Raw genomic sequence first — 22,152 nt, 5'->3', positions numbered from 1 at the left:
TCAACTTGTAAAAATACTTAAAAATGTCTTTTAACATCGTACAGTTCAGGTAAATTGGGCCATCAAGTAACAGAAAGGCTTTAATAAGAGGAAATATACATAAGGTGGTGCAATCGATTTTGGATTTGGAAAATAAATTTTATAGTAAATTCATAGATCTTTAAAATACTTCCCTGAATAAGATTTTGCCACTCCTCATTAAATTATAGGTCTTACAAGTAGGCAACATAGGGCATGTAATTTGTAATCCGACCCTAAGGGTAAACATTTTAAATTTTAACTAAATGTATAAAGTTGATTTATTTATGACTCAAAATAAACTTTTATTAAAAAATAAAATTTGAATTAATTCTTTAAATACATTATATAGTTGAAATAACTGAAATGATTTGTATTTTATTTCTTGACGAAATTATATTTTTATATATAAAACCATGTTACTGCTTGAAACTAAAACTCATGTAGGCTTCTTTTCTTGTAAGTTTATTTATCAATTCCAACTGCTGTATTAACGCTGGGTTGTGTTCATCCCTATAAATACTAATGATAACGAACGACGAGTAAGGAACGACCTGTAAACCCTCAGCTTACAAAGGCGAGGTGATCGTTGTCATTTATACTCATTACTTGGCAATTAGTTCTACTTAGAAGGCAACTATAACATCGCTACTCACCATGGTGTTACCGGCGTTACTGCTAGTGTTTCACTTATCCAAGTGTTCTATGTAGCAATCTATGTAATTTATGGAGATGGCGGTTTTAAAACCAATGTTTCAATTCAATTTGGATTTTAATCGTGTAATCCTTCCTAATTTGTCTCTGTTGGGGAAAGAAACACAGTAGTTTTTTTATAAAATCATCAGGTTACATCATAATTTATCATGGTTGAAATAACTTCGAGATACATATCTAATTTATAATTATGTAATTATAACTCAATTAATGTTTTTCTTATCAATTTCTTTCTTATATTTATCATAACACAGTTCTTTGTCATATTGAACTTTTGTATGAGAGTATACTTGCAACTGTAAACTGCAAAATAACTTAAATAATCACCCAACATAAGGAATAGTGTCGTGATTGAACTAAAGAGAATTATTCGCAAGAGGATGACTAATAGATTTGGATATTCACAAAGGAGACGCCTCTCAATAAATTCCTAAGGATGAGCTTGTGAGGAAGACCTTGCAAACATAAGCGTATTCCCTTTTCCTGTTAGCACAAGTCATTTTTATTTGAGGCGCTAACTTTTCACTTCTCTAAATATATAAAGTAAGGGAGTTTTAAACAAATTTGTAGGATAAATTTCTAGGATTAAAGTTCTTCTCTATAGTGAGATGAATTTACCTCGATTATAATAGTTATTAAGATCATCTAAGTATTGACAAGCTCTCAATTTTAGTTATCTATCAGGCACATCTATCAAGAATAGTTATGTCTGGCTCTAAAGAGAAACATTTACACGTAAGCAATATCAACATCTATACACGTATCCTCGAGATATTTTTGTGAATATTAATTTCCATTAATAGCACTGAATATTGTTTTGGTGAGTAACGGTTCCAATCCAAGGGATTTTTGCGTTGTTTCATGTTCCATACACGTATCCTCGAGATATTTTTGTGAATATTAATTTCCATTAATAGCACTGAATATTGTTTTGGTGAGTAACGGTTCCAATCCAAGGGATTTTTGCGTTGTTTCATGTTCCATACACGTATCCTCGAGATATTTTTGTGAATATTAATTTCCATTAATAGCACTGAATATTGTTTTGGTGAGTAACGGTTCCAATCCAAGGGATTTTTGCGATGTTTCATGTTCCATACACGTATCCTCGAGATATTTTTGTGAATATTAATTTCCATTAATAGCACTGAATATTGTTTTGGTGAGTAACGGTTCCAATCCAAGGGATTTTTGCGTTGTTTCATGTTCCATACACGTATCCTCGAGATATTTTTGTGAATATTAATTTCCATTAATAGCACTGAATATTGTTTTGGTGAGTAACGGTTCCAATCCAAGGGATTTTTGCGTTGTTTCATGTTCCATACACGTATCCTCGAGATATTTTTGTGAATATTAATTTCCATTAATAGCACTGAATATTGTTTTGGTGAGTAACGGTTCCAATCCAAGGGATTTTTGCGTTGTTTCATGTTCCATACACGTATCCTCGAGATATTTTTGTGAATATTAATTTCCATTAATAGCACTGAATATTGTTTTGGTGAGTAACGGTTCCAATCCAAGGGATTTTTGCGTTGTTTCATGTTCCATACACGTATCCTCGAGATATTTTTGTGAATATTAATTTCCATTAATAGCACTGAATATTGTTTTGGTGAGTAACGGTTCCAATCCAAGGGATTTTTGCGTTGTTTCATGTTCCATTGTGCAGATGATCTTCGCTACGTGTGATAATAGATGAATTTTTTTTATTTTGGAATGGAAATATAGTTATTTACTGAAACTCTTTACAAGTAAATTACTAAGGGAAGCTGTGCTGAAAGATTGTCTCTGTAATAAATGGCATTTTAACACAACTGTTATTTCTATTTATCGTATGTTTGATACCATAAACACAGTTTTTGAAAAGTAGTATTAAAACTAAATATGTAACGATAAATATATTATGTTTTACTCTATATTTAACTGTCAGTTTTAGTCGTACATCAAATAATAATTTATCAAACTGATTATTTTTTTACGTACAGGTGGTTGCTTTATTGGACCACCAAAAACCGGTTATATCGTTGATGGTAGTGTTAGATCATCCGCAACGAAAAACTCTTTCATTGAAAAGTACACCCTTTCGCCTAAAATACAAGCCTAAATGCTTGCCGGGAAACGTCGAAAAGTATAACAAAACTCATTTTGTTTAAAACTTAATTAAACGATAAAAAATACTCCAATTTCGTGAAGCTATAAATCCCAATAATTAATTTAATTATGGCTTCATGTACCAATAACGTAATTTTACTTAACTGGAGAAACCATAATCCATAATCCATTGTAGTTTCATGATTAAATTTAACTGCTGTGAAAGCAGTGTCCTCAACACATGGAGGGCATGCAAGTGTCTTGACTAAGCTATAAGTATAATTTCCAGTGGTGGGGATACTCACGGGCAATTCCGGTACAATGAAAAGGGTGCAGCACACATATTTGACTATCTGTCTATTACAGACTAAAATTAAAATTTACCTTCTGTAACACTGACAAAATTGACTTATAAATAAACGCTGTATACATAGATAATCCTTTTAAGGAAAGAAATCAACATATATGCCAGCAAATACAGTAAATGGGTTCACATTAAGTTCTATCTCATTCCTGCTGTTTGTATTCTGTATTTAAATCATAATTTTTAATAAATAGTTTAAAATAAACTGTACTACTTCAGTATTCTATAAGTTTTATAAGTTCATTTTTAGTTTATTAATGACCAAGACTAAATTATCTTGATAAATATGTGCTATGATTATGTCATTTGCGTATTGGTATTACGAATATAATTAATTATAATACTTTTGATTTACATCCAAACAATTCAATTTATTTCCATTAACTCATTCTACTGTTTAAAAATATATTTAGTACCAACTAATTATACTGTGGGAGAAACATTTTATTGGATCCTTAATATCGTTTTTTAACTCAAAATAAAGAGGTAAACCAAACTTTCTTTCAAATCGTAATATAGAAAAAGTTATTCTTTATAATTATAAGATTCTTTATAAAAACAAGAAAGCAAATTTCAGAGTGTTATGATTCCCTAAAACAATTATACGAGCATTTAGGCAAAATGTCTGAAAATTGAGTGACAGTTTTAAGAAATTCCTCTGGTGAAAGGCTTGGAAATTTTTGAAGAAAATCACCTGGTAGCGGGAGAGTTTATAATATAGCTCTGATTGTGTTCGCAAAAAGGGTTTTCCTATAGACAACTCACAACTTCAAAAGAAGTGCTCTTGGTTAGAGTTTCTTGCATACAACGCAAGAAACTTATCTATTTGCATATCTATTTGTGTTTAAAATCTATGCAGTACAGGCCTGCACAGGTAGTTGTGTAAGAAAGGATTTCTTAAACTTAAGCTATATTATCTTCGTACCTAATGCAATATATTATTAGCCTGGGGTCTTTGTTCCAAAACCGTGAACACCAGATTTTTCTTAAATTCGTAGACACTTATGAGGTCCAGAATTATTTTGAAATAATTATTCAGCCCCAAGATATTTGCCGCCTTGGTTCCAAAGGGTCTCTTGAACTATTCTTGGTTCCATAGAACGTGCTTAACCAGCTTCATCAAAATCAGTGCTTTCATCCTTTACGGATGTGCTGGAACCGTGTTTGACCTCGAAGCTCCGCCCTCTTGGCTCATAGGGCATCAAAAGCCATCTCGGGATGACGGCTCCATAGAACGTGCTTACCGAGCCTTATCACAATCAGTGCGTTCATACGTTACGGATGTGCTGAAACCGTGTTTGACCTTGAAGCTCCACCCTCTTGGCTCATAGGGCATCAAAAGCCATCTCGGGATGACGGCTCCATAGAACGTGGTTACCGAGCCTTATCAAAATCAGTGCGTTCATACGTTACGGATGTGCTGAAACCGTGTTTGACCTTGAAGCTCCACCCTCTTGGCTCATATGGCATCAAAAGCCATCTCAGGATAACATGATGGTTCCACAGAATGTTGCATGCCAATTTGGTTACAATCCATCCAATTAGAAAGACACTAGATTAGAAAACTACTTTGGACCTGGCGCTTCGCTCTGATTGAGCCATGCCCTTCGGTCCAACTAGATCAACAAACAATAAACGTATCTTGTTATTTACTTGTAGAACGTCTATGCCTATTTTTATAAGTAGGTTATAAATCATTTTTAATTTTTTATGAATTAAATAAGTAATTTCATAGAGAATTGCACCCCCAATCGTGATTATACGCAGATAGAGAAGTGTTACTTCAAACACAATGCAAAGGTAAGATTTAAAATGTGTTATAAGAGGGCTTAGTTACCTCGTAATTGTTCTTTTTTCCATTACTATCTAATTAAATTGCAACAAAGCATTTATTAACTATGACTGTCTTACTTACACTCTAAAATTGTATTGTTTTATTATAAATATAATAAAAAACATATCTTTAATACAATTTATTAAACTTAGGTTTGACTTTATACGCGAAATATAATCATCTCTAACTATCTACACACTCTGGCTAACTTATAATGGCATGAATAAACCTATTCAGAATAATGTATATTGTGTGTGGATAATTTTGAAATATCGCGTATAGCACATTAAAAAATGGTATTGACGTTTATAGCGATCACCTAAGCTCATGCCACAATCCTCTTCAATCTTACAATATACCTTGTGGCTAACATAACAGTTCTGTAATAATATCTTACATAACTACCACTTAATGGTAGCCAAGGGGATGATGTAAATAACGACACGAGTCTTGATAAAAGCTTGTAACATGTAACGTATAAATTGGCAATTGCTATAACTGTATAACTTAATAGCATGTTCCTAAAACCTGCATGAGATTATTAATAAATATTTCAATAACTTTAGCGATATCTCTATTCTATGTTTATTCAAGATGTAAGCTGTTTACCAGCTGATTTTATAGAACATATGAGTGATTGAAAGCTGTTTTAAGCGGGATATAAAACCTTATCAAAATAGTAGTAGATAGTAGGTAGGTAATTAAACTGTTTATTATTTGTAATCGTGTGGTCTTTTTTCTTAGAAAACATCAACACCCAATACCCAAAAATACCCAAACACCCAAATAACTGAACAAAATGTATGTATTTATTACACAGTAATAGAACAAAATACGTCATTTAAGCTAAAATTTAAATTTGGTAAACTTTGAAATGTCCTTAAAAAATCGTTTAGTACTGTAAAATCCAAATTTACCTTCTTGTAATTTTAAATGCCGTGCTTTATTTAATTACATATCTTATATATTCTAGAATAACAACACTCTTGAAGACTTTTTTTTCTAAAACAAAAGTTTTCACGAGTAAATGTTATAAAACTTTAATTAATTTTCGATTTATATCAATATTAGTCTATTATGAAGTACGGTATTAAATACAGGAGAAGAAAAAAGGTAACTAATAACACATTACCTAGGTTGGATAGGTGATACATGATATCAAGGCGTAAAGCTATAAGCTAGGTATACTGTATAAGCCAACAGAACCTACCACAAAATATGCCATACCGGCACGGCGTGCAAGCTAGTCTACGAGAAGGTGATCTTACAGTTCATATATTTCTTTCTACAGGAAATTGTGTTTCAAAATCTGAAATAAATCTGTGTTCGGTCCAGTTATAATAAATTTTATCGACTGTTCAATTATAATTTCATATAAACTGTAATGAATGTTAGTAAATTCTATTCATCATAAACACCATGCTGCACTATAGAATGGTGGTATTATTAATCTAGAAAACTATTACATCACAGCTATTATTAGACATTCAAGCCAATAATTTATGCGCAAAACGATTACGGTATAATTGGTTGAGAAAATAAACTGTGTTGTTAGTGTACGTCTCCACGCTTGAATAACCTTTTTACTAAATGTGTACTGGCGTTATAATACCTTTTATCAAAGTGCCATTTGTTTTACGGATTTTTATTTCATTTTTTTAAAGTTCGTTTTTATAGCTTTTATACAGGATATATTTGTTTAATGCTTTCTTAATAATCAATATTAAAAATAAGATTTAGAAGCCATTAGATTCTAAAGCAAAATATCACATGTTTAGTGAAATAATTGTTTGCCGGTTGTAAGAGATTGATACTTTTCTAAACTTACTTTATCATTTATAATCATTAATAACAATTATTACCTGTTATGAATACCAGTCAGTGGTATTTTCCTACTAATGACTATGAATAAAATTATTTCCACTCATGTTAAACCAAATAATGAACAAAAAATTGCATGAATAGTAAAATTTTTCGTTTATAAGAAATAAAATGAAATGTAAAATAAAATTAAAACCAATATTTGAACATTTTTGACTGGCCCACATTGTAGTAACATGGCTGATCTTGACCAGATAATTTATTTAATATATCCTGATTACGGCAGGAAAAGGATCTGCACATTAACAACAGTCTTTTCAGAACCTCCAATTTGAATAATGTTACGGTGACATCTTGAGAGTACGAAGGACACTTATTCACATCTAAAGACATCCAAATGAGATAATATATTTATTAAATATGAATAGCCACATTGTACTACACAGATCATTGTGGCACCCAGAGCTGAAGGTTGCAGGGTATCATGTAGTTTAGTATATACCCACATGTGTGATAATGGTCACTATAACCCTCACGGCATGTAGTCCAGTCTCTGTTACTGCTCATTTCCTTCCGTATTTCGATCTTTTCTGCCATGTATTTCTGTATATATTGCTACAAATTAAGTCCAAAGCAATAAGTATTGCTCGGTTTTACCGAAAATGTCCAAGTTCAGTTAAACTAACCTTTGTAGCCTACGCCATTAGTATTTATTAAACGTGAACCATAGCAAATCTGCATGGATAATTTCAATCATGATTCCATTTTGCCACTATTTTTTATATCAACAGTTATCAAAATAACTGGTCAATAAAAAACTAAATTAAAAGTACTAGATTTAATTAATAATTAAACTAAAAAATAAAAGAGCAAAAGGTGAACAATTCTGCTCCTGAGGTTAATTTTGTACTTTTTTGCCTAATTTAATCATACAAACTAATAATATCAACTTAAGCTGGTAATACTGAGAAGGTATGAGTAGTTTAGAATAAGTATTTATGCCTAATTCTAGTCAGTCTTACTGCTCTTCTCGCCATGGATAGATGTAATGCACCATGGATATGGTTGAGTTGCCTCTGTGAGATACCTAGGAGCATCGTCCACCCGTTGCTCTCTGGTTTCTGCAGCCATTATAAGTTCTGTTCAGTTAGTGACCGATAGCGAGAACTGTATTTACTTTTTTTATCGCCCCAAAGCAAATCCACAACGAATGTTCTAAAATACATTTTAATTTGATTATAATACTAAAATGTTATAACGCAGGTGTACATTTTCCAAATAAAACCAACTCGATCGATATTTTTGTAAGATGGGGATGGAATAGTCTGAATCTGCATTATCGACACCAGTTCGGGCAAAACCCGTTAGAGAGCGCGTTCTGTGTTGAGTGCTCGACTTGCACTGGCATTGTTGATTACAAACAGGTTTTTGCTACGGTTATGGATGAATACTAAAAGTAATTGTTTCCGAACATAATTATTACAACTGTCCTCTTTACTAAGTTATAGCTGTATCATGTTTAAATCAATCTTATTATGCTATGATTCATTACAAATATTAAAATTTTTAAGCAAATACACGCACACAATGTAAAATGTCATAACAACGAAAAACCCCCTTACAAATGGAGTATCGAGAAACCCATTGAACATGACGAAATTGCAGGTCGTGATAAAATGTTCCACCTTTATATGAAACCAACCAATACAACAAAGTAAATAAGCTCCTGAAAAATCTTCTATGCTATAATTTACAACATGTTTCTTGCCTTCAGTGTTTTCTCGTGGTCATGGTTACCTCTAAGACCGAAATAAAAATGTTGAATTTTAAATAATTTTATTTTTTTCTGTGCTGCCCTCTGATCTATTGATCCTGAACTCAATAGAATTTTTCCCATGGACCAAGAGGAGCCTGCATACCAAATTTCGAGGATCTTTCCATCAAGAGTTATCTAGCATGAGGATGTGCAGATAGACAAACTGATTACGACGCGATTCTAAGGAAATGTCGAATCCTTAACAAAGATAAATAAGCTTAACGTCAATAAGATAACGAAAGAATTTGACAAAAATATCTTTCCTATTCAGCCCTGCGGCTACAACACGAACGAGGAATTATAACTGAGCTTACTTGTAATAACTTAACTTTGCAGGAAATTACTTGGAAATAAAGATAGTTTTCATCGTTGTATAAACGGTCAACTGTGCTGGCACTGATTCCACTGTGAGCAAATAACAAACATCAGCCATCAGTTAATTAACAGTCAATTGAATCATTGATTAAACTTTACCTTTGCTCCAATATTGACAACAGAGTTTTACTGAATTGCTAGTCAGTTAATATTTAACCAGAGTTACGTAAATGCCGCTAAGTTATTTTTAGCAATAAAAAGGTTCTTGCAAATGGACTGGAAATATAATAGGCTTATATTTTCGTATAGTATAATAGTAATAGTAAAAATTATAGATCACAGTTACTACTGCATACTACTAAAGTAATTTTTACCGAAACAAAAACATATGAGGAAACTTTTGTCAATTTAGGTTTATGTGTTGAGAAACTAGTTTTCCAGCTCTTTCACTACTGTAACTTGTTATTTGTTATTTAACGAGTATTTTATGTTATTATGTTTTATGTGAATGTTATGTTGTTATTTTATCATGAACAGCAATGGTCTGACAGGTCGTTCTTTGTATCGTGTCATTGTCCGGCCCGTTTTTGTGATCATATTTATAGAAAGATCCTAGGCTTGAAACTTAGCACATTGGTCCATGGAAGAACTATTGATTCGGGGATTGAAACGTCAAAATTAAAAGCAAAAATAAAACCCTAATATTTTGAATAGGACTTATTTGTAATCATGATGGCAACGATAAAAATCAAAGATGAAACCAATTTGGAAACAAGTTAAGTATACCATGAAAGTTGTTTGTTGTGGTTGTAGATTTTTTAGAAAGTTGCCAAAACATTGTGAAGGTACTTTTTTGGATTGGTTAGTACAAATTTTCCTTACGTTCTGTTCTTCGATACTCCGTTATTCAGTTTATTTGACTTCTTAATATTTTATTTAGATTTTTGCCCCTTTCTCAAAATTTGGAGAGTAGATTCAAATTGCCAGTAATAATTATGTGACGTATCAAACTAAGGAACTGAAGATAGGAATCCTAACAGCGTTTACAGAAATTTATTTTGCCTCTGCACAGAATTGTGAACCATTAGAGATTTGGTATTCATCGTATTTTAGTTAACTTAAAACGTGTACACCATTTTTAGTTATTAAAATGAAAAAGTAAAAACAATTTCACAGATAATACATAAACATCAGACAACTTAAAGCTTGTTTGGATTATTTTTTTATTTCTTTCCTTTTTTTGAACTGTAGATAACTGACAACTAAGACTTTTTATTATATAATTTCGTATCCATTAGAACTAAAATCGTTTAAATTCAATATTGCTTACTATACGTCTCCTTGTTCATATAACGAAATAGAGGTAATCAAAACTTACATACTCTTAATTTTTCTTTTACGAATATACATCACTCGTTATTAGGAGGAAGAAGGTTATATTTTAACTTTAAAAATTGAAATATGAGGTAATATGTTTTAAATACTCATTCGAACATGAATCATTATGATTTTAGAAAAGACTATGTAATATTTAAACTAAAATACAAAATTCCAAATGCCCACTATATTACTGGGATAGGATGTTTTTTTAAATTGTATTTTAATTGCCTTTTTGAGTTCTTGAGTTTTATTGTTCATAAGAATGAGACCGCCGTATTCGAGTAAACGTTTTGAGTGTACCCAACCTTCCTATTTTTGGAAAAGGTAATGTTATAATAAAACCTATACAGATTTCCATAAGTGTAACTACCTAAAAACTGTTCAACTTATTACTAAAACATTAAAAGATACTGTTAATTTATTTTCAATGACTCAAAGCTAGTTGTGCTGTCCATGTTACTTTAACATTAATATTAGTTTATTTGTTCCTTGGACCTTTGCACTACTCTCAGACACTGTAGCTAACTTTTAATGGATATTGAGTCATTTATGCTATATTCTTCTTTTCTCTACCTATATTTCACTTCCACTTCCATGTCACAATGTCACATTTAGTAATTTAATAAATTAATAATTTCTTACTTTGGGGAATGAACAAAGGAATATTTCATTAGTACATGTATTAACTATGAACTAATTACAGTAATTAGGCTGCTTTTGATCCTCTAAATGTTTATCATACAAAATTAACATAATAAACGTGCTTGTTGCTAATTGGTTTAAAAATTAAGTAATATCTATTATAATTGATTTTGTCACATTATTAAACTTATGACATGTAAAATCTCAGGAATAAACGATGATTTTTTTGTGTTTTGTAGTTCGTACACACCTTTGACCTGAAGAGACAATAAATGTATACTTCTTCTCCTACATTATACCATATTTTGTAGGATACTATAGACCTACATTATACCATCTAGGTGTCTCTGATGTCGAAACAGTGTAAAGAGTTTATTTGGAGCTTCTTCGTCGTCGAGTTTTTCGGATCTCTTCAGACGAACATTACTCCAGATTCCATATGCTGCACTATAAGGAAGGTGAATTAGAATCAAACTAAGTATTTACTATATTTGAGCATAGTCTGGGTTTTTTAACGTTTTCCAAACATTTTATTTTTTAATCTGTAGGTACATTTTTCTCGTGAACTAAAACAATAGCTTATTTTGTATTATTTTACAGTTTACATTAGCTCCTAATTTTGAATAAAGGATTTGACAATATATAAAGAATGTTGTATATTTTATGATAGGTTTTATTACGTTTAAAAATGCATATTTTTTAAAATAAATTCTATTTATTTCTTAATTGGAATAAATTCTATTAGACATTAAGTTGAAATGCCTTTCATTCAATTTAATTCATTTAATGTAAGTTTAAAAACATATTTTGGAATATTTAGTAATTTCTGCGGATGTACCTAAAGTTAACCAAATTAACATGTGCTAGATACAACCATCCGACTCCCATTAATATAACTCTTCTCCGAAGACAAAAAAAAGTAGAAAGACATTTTTATCATTCCACGAGGAACTACAGGCATTTAAAGTAGGATATATAGTAACCAGGTCAAAATAACAAACTGCTAAACATAAAAATTAGATTTTTTTAAGTATATATGAGCTATCGCTTTGTATAGTATAGTGACATGCTTTTTAACAATTTATTTGTAAATAAATATTATTCAAATAAATTAAACTTTTTGAAAAGCTATTTCTAAAGGTTCTTAATATTTCATTTATCATTTATCATATTTTTTAAATTAAATCCATGCAATTGCCTCCAGTTATCCTTTTTAAAGTGTACATATTGTAAACTGTTCATAGCACTTATCTCCAACAGTTTGAATTTTGGTCTGGTTATAAAATGTCCCTGAATTCTGTAACAAATGCTTTCCACTCATCATAGAATAATCAAAAAGATGTTTTACTGAAATCAGTAAAACAATCTTAAAGGACTGAGGTAACTTTTTTATTTTAAAATTCAAAAAACATTATTCTAATCAAAAACCTATTGAACTATATTAATGTTACGAGAACCTGATTCTATGGATATCACCAGAAATTACGGAACTGTAACTTCTCACACTATATAACTACATACATACTATATACATTGTAGTATTGAAGTATATTACTATGGTAACCAGAATACTCGCCTTCGGATTTGTAGTCAACGCTAAAATCAACAGTACACAAAAGAAGCGAAAAAAAGGAGTTGCTAAAAAGAATAAACACATATTCAAACAGAGAGAATGTTATGGCAACTCCTCTTCCAGGCGTAATTCAAAAAGGACGTGAAATTTCTCACAAAGCTCTTCTTACTATAAACTTTCAATTAAATATAAAATATACTCCTATTTTAAAATCTTAAACTGTTGAATATTTCTAAATGTTACGCTGACCTCAAAAATCCCTCTCGAATGATATTTTTATCTGAAAGTGGTAAATTAAGCAGGTTCAGGTCTCGTTGCTTATTTTGTATATGATAAAAAACCAAATAGAGAAATTTTATAACATAAGCAAACACCCATGTTTAGTTTAAAATCATAAAAGTAAGCAAGCAAATAGATTGCGGTTTATTGGTCGTCAAGAATTTACTACCATAAAAGTAAGATTTTTTTCAAATTTTGTACACGAGACATAACATTCATGTGCACTCTAAATGTATAAATCAGTGTTTTACCAATCAGATAATACTTCAACTTGTAGTGATTTTTTTATTTAACCTTTAACTGCTATTTTAGCATTATTTAAGTATTTATTTTGATGCCTTATGTAAAGATTAGTAGCTGTATTTAATTGAAATAGAGAATACAAAAATAATATTAAAAGAATATTAAAATAAATCAGTACTAAAGTTTTTAATCTACTCAAAACATTGAGTGGTGATTAGTTATTACTCCGTTCTGAAATAGTCTGTTTTAACACCAGAAATGCTATAACCTGACTAAATATAAAATTCTAACTTCCCATCCAGCTGCTGTTAGAACCCAATGGGACTTGCTTTCGTCATAAAATAAAATGAGAGTTCCGTGCCTATTAGTGCTCAACCCTAACCGTCAGTACCATGAGGACATAACAATTAAACGGCGAAAGGAAGGTTTCATTTCCAGGTGGCTGCTCCCCAAGGGCTTACGGCTAATGTTTTGTCAGTACATGAAAATACATGTACCGGAAATGCCGGTCCTCCTCGTTTCGCTGACTGGTCACACCGGAACTGTTTCATTGTATTACGTGATTGAATGCATAAAGGATTTATCCCGAAAATATAACAAGTTCTATAAATTTTTGTATTTGATTAGTTGCTTATATTTATTTAATAATAGTCTATGTTAACATTAAATACTCGTAACAACGAAAAACTTGATTCCGCGGTTAAACTTAAAGCGCTTTTATTTTAAAAGCCATTAATTCATTATTATGACCTGGCACATCTTCAAAACTAATACAAGTTAAAAATAAAGTTTTTTCTTATCACCAGTAATGTTACTTTCCCTATCTTAATTTATAATTTCCGTCAAAGGTCATCTAGGCCGACGAAGTAGGTTTTACTGGCGAACACGTCAAGAAGTGTTGAAATTTCATAATTACTTATAGTTTTTTTTTCTAAAGAAGATGTGAGAGAGGTTGCCGGAACCCGCGTCCCTCAGGAAATAAATCTTTTTTTATAAATAAGGAAAGGAATCTTCTTTTAAATAAATAACTGCAATAGTATAAATATACTCGTATGCGTGGTAGAAAATTGATTAAATTATCTTATTTATAAGTCTATAAGTTAACGTAGTTTATAGTCTCCTATACTACATTTATGCACGTAACTTATTGTTGTTACATATACAGTATAATACAATTTTTATTAAAGTTTTCGTTTCGTTTTGATTAGACCTTTCATATTCTCTATTACAACAGATTATATGGATGTCAGTTGTCATGGTTAACTGATTTAAATAACACCGAATTCTTAAAAATATTTTCCAAAGGTTTAAAACACGATTAAAACCCCTTAAACTTTGTTCTCCTCTCATTGCTTAAAAGATTAGAAGTGCTATCTATAATAGTTGTTAAATTAAATCCTTACAGAAATGTCTGTTTCTTTTTCTTCAGTCACGAATATCTTTCTGTCTCTTTATGTACTTAACTAAAAAATGCATAACTCCAAAACGGCTCAAGCTATGTTTTTGCAATTTTTTACATAAATTTCATATTAATTATTATTTGGTCAAAAATACCGACTTTCACAAAAAAACTAATTGACATAGTAATGTTATAATCTATTACGAGTCTTAAAACTAGCTCCTGATAAGACGAAATATGTAGTACCATTCTTATGATCAGGTGAAGAATAAAGACAAATATATGCAGTTTTACTGTTAAAGTTAATATAAATCCTATATAAATTTACAGACATGTTATTATCCGATCATAAAACAATAGACACTAATCTCTTATTTTTCGATGAACTAGTTTTATGTTTCTTCAAGAAGTTTGGATAAGTTGACATAACACTGGTATTAAGTTACGGTTCTAACCTTTTATTGCTATTTCCTTAAGAAAAAAGGAACAATAAAATGTTTGGACAAACTGTTTTTGTTTCTTTGATGAATAGGGTGATCCTTATCTTAACGCAGAGTAAGATAACAATTCAACTCGATACACCTTTTTTAAATAAATTGCAAAAAGTTAATATAACTCTTAGAAATTAATATATGAAGAACAAAACGAAATGTTCAATTACTTCAATATCAGAATCGAGGGATTTGGGCTTTTAGGAAGAAGAACCAATATTTAGTATTAAAATTAGAAAGCTCGTAATTATTAAATTTGGAATAATCAATAAAATATTAATATTATTAATGGAACGAGGTCACAGACACCGATGATGTGGTAGAGTTGCTCGAAGTCGAACGATGGTGGCGCCGATTCCTCAGATGGTGGTTGGTATACACTTCCGCGATGTTTGATGACCTTTGGATACTGTGTGATGATTGACAGGTCAACTGCGTTCCACAACAATGATGAGAAGATATGGTAGATTATAAGTTGTAATTCAGGTAATGTCAGATTTAGAAAAAGAGCGGCACAAATCAGTAAAGGAATAAATGGTATTAAAATTCAAGATTAACAAATTGTTTATGCTTTGAAAATATTCAAATTGGATAAAAAGTCCTAGGATATAAAATAAGTGAACTAATCGGAATTGAATAATTATGGTGAATCGAAAGAAATATGATTCTGATACCGTACTGTATAATTACGTCAGTAATGGTAAAAATAATTAATATTTAAGATGATTTAATATGCATTATAAATGAATATTTTTTAATCTAGGGTGTTCATTCATTTATTAATATTTTGGGAATTATAAATCAATAGTTTGAACAACCAAATAAAATAATTTGATAATAATTTTAAATTTACCTTTTATTTTGAACGAACATTTATTTTAGAAGTAAATGTGTATTTTAATTGTAATTTAAATTCCCCTTGATGTAAATGCTGGTTTGCAATCAGTTATTCATGCACACAAATCATCTAAATGCATAATTATGTGCGTATGACTACAACAAACACGCGTTTGATATTTCAATTTGCTGCATTAATCTCTGACTTGTTTAAACGGCACCGGATTAATCTAGTTCTGGTATTGAATACTGTGTTGGAAAAGGATTAATGTTTGCCCTCAGTTGTAAACACATGTATTCGATAGTGTAGTAAGCATACGTGTGCTTTAATTTTATAAACATTATTGTGGATGCTATTCTATTACGGTAGAAAAACATATACTATAAAATCCGTTAGCTATATAACTCTAAAATAAATGTATGTATTTATTTGAATACAATCGTTTTAATGTCTGTATTTACATGACTGCAATGTCATGTGCCATTCTGTTTAGAACGTACATTTATGTATACAAAAAAATGTAGTCATTACTTTAGACATGCGTGATTTTACAAACGTTTATATCCATCACATTTCTTAACTAAGACGAGAAAATTTAAGCATTTTTTTGCTGTCACGAAAATAATTAAGACTTCTAATCTTGGTTGTTTCTGTTGAATTATCTACAGATGGTACAAATTCTCAAATCTTTATGACCTTAAGTTTATTTCTCACCCAGTGACAATGGTTTGTTTTTTTTACGGAAAATATATAATTTTGATTATAGCTTTTTACTTTTCCACTGATAAAATTTTGTGAGGTTATACCTACATATATTTCTGATGCTCTGGCGTACGATTTTCAATATATGAGGAAAGCGTTTTAGTTAAATGTTACATTGTTATTTAATAAGGTCCATGATTCAACCAACAATCATGTATGGTCATGACTTGGGGGAGACGATTCTAAGAATACGTGTTCCAGTGAACGCGTACAAGTTGAAACAGGATGACTCATTAGAGAGAAAACATTTGGAGAAGTAATCAAAAAGCTAAAAATAACTTGTTACTCAGCTTAGAGCGGTACAAGCTGTTACCCTCGGCTTCGCATTCATTTCGCGAGGAGTAGAAATGGCATATATGCTATCTGTGTTTCAATGTCATTCCATACATATATGAAATGTGTAATATCAATGGTAGATATCCCCATCTCCGGAATAATGAGATCGGATCTCAACAGTTGAGAACTTAGCCGTGTTCTATAACGCAGTATTGCTTTTACTATTAAGTTATGTTTTATTGGTTTTTATCAGCATGGGAACAGAACCTCTAAATCAGAGAAAGCAGCCATTGTTAAACGACCACTTTGGGATTACTGCTTACTTTATTACTTAGTTTAAAAAGTTTATTTACAGTTCACGAGAAATTATTGATGATAAAAAATGATTTTAAACTGCTTCTGATACGCTAATACTTTGAATTTGTATAAGTAAACAACTCAAGAAAGTTTCGTTTTTTAATCTTATAATGAAATAAAATATCTGGACCAGCTGTACTTTTAATATTTAAGAAAATGTTGATATCTGAGCAACTAAAATGTACTATGATTACTGTTATATTTAGTTATTTGAGCCATTCATTGACAGAGCTGTCATTCCTTTTAAAATTATCTTTGACTTATGGAATACTATGGGTACAGATATGAGGGGCTTTTGAATCTTCCGATTATAATACGCTAAGTAATGTAATCTATTTTTTGGGGTTCCGTCATTAGGGTGATTAAAACAGCCTTATTTCTACGGCAAGGTGAAGGCAAAATTCGTTAGTTCGGATGCTGCAGAGTTTTTACTCTATACGAAATTCCACATCACACTGACCTAAAGTTATACATTGCATTATTTTATGGAGTAAACCATTTTGACTGCGCAATAAACTGGTCTACTAAAAAAATAGGTTTACTCTAGTTTAGTTTTAACGTATAACCCCTTCTCAAGGCGGTGTTCTCTTTTTTTATACGCAACATGATTTGTAATCATGGTTTTCTTTGTTTCCCAGTATCATGTATGTGGCGCCCACTGGGTTGCAACTCAATGACTCATTGAATGTTATTGGGGACTATAACTCTTTGTATCAAATTCTAAAGTAATACTTTGGTAACTCTTTTCTCTAGATACCTCTAAAACTCAATATTCCTAGTGCAAAAGCTATATGTAAAGTGCCTTTCACCTCAATTGCTGCCCAATTAATACTCGTACATTCGACACAAATACGGGTAAGGGTCTTATTTCTCTTCTCTCATCTTCATAATATAGTTATGTAATGTAACTTCCAATACGAACAATTCAATGCTTCTAACCTTCAATTCTCTTACTGCTTTCTAATTCTTAATGTGTCTAATGTATCTTTAAACTTCATTACTGACTTTGATCAAGGTATTCATTGGCTGAGCCAATCCTAAACTCTCCTTAGGATATTTCGAGAACATAATAGGCTATAGACTCAAAATTTTGCATGAAACTTCATTCTGCAAAGACAACATAGCGGTCGTTGATGGTACATATTTCATCATGAGATTTCTTTGAACATTAGCGAAGGATAACTATCCGCAAATTATCTTTAGCACGAATTGAGATACAGACGAAATGCTGCATGAATCTTGTGGAATACTTTTGCCTTTATTATTATTTAATAATTCAGTACAGAATTTAAAATGTGTTTGTTTTTTTTTTCAGAAATGTTAGAAACTTTCCCAGAATGTTTCACGTCATCAAGAAAATTTGTGCACTGTACTTTCATATAACGACATGATTGCAAAAATAACATCACAAAACTGCGATTAAAACTCGTATATATCACAGTTTTGCTACCAGGAACCTTTAGGCTACAACTGTTTAATTTCAATATTTAATTCGTTTGATCTAACCACTGATCACAAATTTTCTTCAAAGTTCCAGTTATACACAAATTTATTCTTTTGAAATAACTGTAATTTTCTAATTTGTTTTAAATACATACTTTATTAAACAAACACCAAATACCTTCATTGTGTTTTTAGAGATCACTATATAACAATTCTAGCAATTACTTGCTACCCTTGGAATTATCAGTCAAGCATTAGGTTTAATTATGCGTTCACACACACAGCTTCATATATTGAATACGGGTTTTAATGATTATATCAAACTCTTTACTCAAACTCTTAAAGGAAAATCTTATTTAACGTTTATCTTTTACTATTCTAGAAATATCATTTAAAGCCTAATTTTTAAGCATTTATTGTTGAACTAAAGTAACGATATCGTACAGCAACTTATCGAAATTTGCAATTAAAATTTACAGTATATAATAATATAAATTTTTAGGATACCATTTGAAAATGCAAACAAAGCTTAATTTATAACCAAGTATAAAGTGTTTGTAATAATTTTCAAAGTATAAAACTACAAGATTCTAAGATGAAGCTATATTTTAAATATTTTTATTTTAAAATAAGGAGTTGTAATATAATACTAGAACAACAAAGAATTTATATATACCATAAACATATACAAACTTAATTACTATACTGTATTTAAAAATAGTAAATTTAAGAAGTACGGTATTAAAAATACTCCCATAAAACCGCATTAAAATACAATATAGAAATAAATTAAATGGGTTTTATATTATTTTTAATTTTGTGTTTTTACAAAAATGTAAAAGTTTTATTTACATTTAAATTTGAGCAGAATTATGTTTAACTAATTAATTCTGTAGATGCACGATCTTTGTCAAATGATTTATACTAACTAAATAAAATAATTTGTAACCGCATTTATTCCCAATCAGTAAAACTGAGCAGATTTATTGTCTACACTGCTTATCAGTACAACTGTCCGGATAGAGAGAGAGAGTGAGAGAGAGAGAGAGAGAGAGAGAGAGAGAGAGAGAGAGAGATAAGAAGCTATTATTGTCGTCATGAAGATACTATCAGTGCTTGTCCTGGGCACCCCAATATGGCTACTGCTGGGGTATAGTACTATTGACCCACTAACAACCGCCACTGATTACAAACTAATGGACTCTAAGATCGTAAAACGTATGAGAACATCTAAAAAGGAGATATGGGACGATATGGTGGACGATATCGTGTTTTACACTCACAGTTTGGTGAATTTCTTGTGGTCATTGGAACAAAACCACACCGGAATCCTGGAAACGGCGATTAGCGTGTTGGGTAATGGCCAACCACAATTCATTAATCAAGAAGTTAATGAAAAGGTTAAAAACAATTTGAAATTGGATGAGTGGGACTTGTATAGATTTACGACGTTACGTACAGATGCACAGACACAGTGGCAAAAGTTCGTTTTATTTGTTAATGAACTCAGATTGAATCAAACTTTACAGTAATGTTATAAATTTTGATTTGTGGGTTAGTATTATAGTTTTTATTTAGTAACTTAAAAATGAAGAGAAAATGCACTATACATTTATAATTATAATTATTTATAATTATCTAATAATAAATCTATTGATTAAGGTATTAAATACTGGAAGTACAAGAATTATACATCAATTCAAAATACCAATCATTATTGCAATTTAAAACTTGTCAATACATAATGTCATGCAAATTTAAGTTTTTAATTTAAATTTCATTAAATAAACAAAAAATAGTGTAAATGTCATAATTTTTAATCACCATCCGTAATCATTGATTCAGTTTATCAGTTGTGTGTGCTGGCATCTGCTTCCCTCATGGTATTAATTAAATGATTCAATGTGCTAGCAGTTAAAAAGCGACTTCAATCAATTACAAAGAAAATTCCATTACATAAGTTCTAGGCTTATGTAAAATGTTCTCTACAAAGAAGTGATATTTCGTGTTATTTGGAGCAATAATAATATTTTTTGACGTGACAACGTCTTAAATTAGGTTGCGGCTCGGAGTCACTCATGAAAAAGTGTAACGCCCGGTAACGTTACGATGCCCGTCCAGTGGGTCCGCCGCACGGGATCCGCACGGGATAAAGCAGATAACTATGTTTATTCGTGAAAATGTGGAGTGCTTAGATTCGTCATTTACAACAACTACAACAATAAAGGTAAATAATTGTACACTGATATTTCATTATCGTAAACTATGATTGATTGATTAATTGTTAGATTGACACAAAAGTTGAGAAACTGAGTTTATAGGTTATGTCATACTATTGACAAATGTTGATAGTGTTAAGTAAATTATTAGTTTAAATCACTCTGTAATCAATCGTAATTCAGTCGATTGAGAAGAAACAGCGCGTATTGCTAGTCAAACATTTAAAATAACAAATTATAACCTCTAACATGTCATAACAGTGCGACCAAGCAAACGAACTAAACCGACCAATCACCACGCGCGGAGTTAGAATTTAACTGTGTTTAGCAAGAATTTCAAATTCCAATTTTAGTAAATGTTTTATTCAACTTTACCATTTACAATAAAAAATTTTAATTAATTTCAAATTATGTACAATGTTTTAGTAAACAAAATATATTTCTATAGTTAAAATTTGTGCAATTCTTATTTTCATTCAATTCCTTGTGCCTATTGTGCAATTTAATAATATTCATATCAATAAATATTCTACCGAGAAAAAGACGTTGTCACGTAAAATCTTCGCCCGTAAAACCGACTTTACAGGCAACCATAATTTTTTTATAACGTATATACTGATTATTATTAATGTTCGTGAAAATTTCACTTTGAACATTTTCTTTAACACGAGTATTGAATTTTTTTACTGAACTTGAAAACTAATATAGTAGTTTGTTTACTGTACGTAAATATTTTTGCTTATACAATTTCTCGTTTTAACTAAGCATGGCGGATAACATACTATCCTATAACAAACATTTTAGTAAAATACTAAATTTACGTACAAGTCTTCCACATATTATGGTGAATTTTTGATCAAACTTCAGTGTTTCCTAAATTGTAAGTGTAATCCAATTGCGTTTTATCTTTGTTTTCTTGCTAGATAAGATAACAAGTTAGATAAAAAATACCTAGTTTATTATAACTATCGCTCTTTTTACATTCTTTCAAATTCATATATAGTTAGTTAGTTACGGACTTAGTAGCAATTTGTAAAATTATTACATTTGTTAGTCTATTACCTGTTATCAGTCGACTAGAAGCCACATTGCCCCTTAATAAGATTCATGGTTACCTCATTGACTCGTCGACATATAGTTTAGGTGCCACCGATTAACTATTATCAAACATTTATCAGTCATCATAAATACCCCCACATCATTTTAAATTACGGAAATCGTACATTCATGGCTGTCATTGGAATCCTTATTGGACGGAACATCTGACATCA

The 22,152-nt window shown here is 30.7% G+C and overlaps 1 protein-coding gene across 1 annotated transcript; it reads right to left on the bottom strand.

Moving 5' to 3' along the window:
- Positions 1-439: 439 nt before the first annotated feature.
- Positions 440-22,075, bottom strand: LOC124360358. The gene is made up of 2 exons (XM_046813916.1): positions 21,944-22,075; positions 440-4,809 (listed from the first exon to the last, which is right to left on the bottom strand). Exon 2 carries the CDS (start codon positions 2,391-2,393, stop codon positions 1,485-1,487), a length of 909 nt encoding a protein of 302 aa, XP_046669872.1. The 5' UTR covers positions 2,394-4,809; positions 21,944-22,075; the 3' UTR covers positions 440-1,484.
- Positions 22,076-22,152: the final 77 nt, after the last annotated feature.

This window comes from Homalodisca vitripennis, chromosome 1, assembly GCF_021130785.1.
Source record: "Homalodisca vitripennis isolate AUS2020 chromosome 1, UT_GWSS_2.1, whole genome shotgun sequence".
Taxonomy (NCBI): Eukaryota; Metazoa; Arthropoda; class Insecta; order Hemiptera; family Cicadellidae; genus Homalodisca; species Homalodisca vitripennis.
The sequence above is the reverse complement of the archived record's forward strand: the minus strand, read 5'-3'. Positions and strand labels throughout refer to the sequence as shown.

Excerpts from the sequence above, each read along its gene's own strand:
- LOC124360358 (XM_046813916.1), bottom strand. The coding sequence starts at position 2,393 with ATGAAACAACGCAAAAATCCCTTGGATTGGAACCGTTACTCACCAAAA.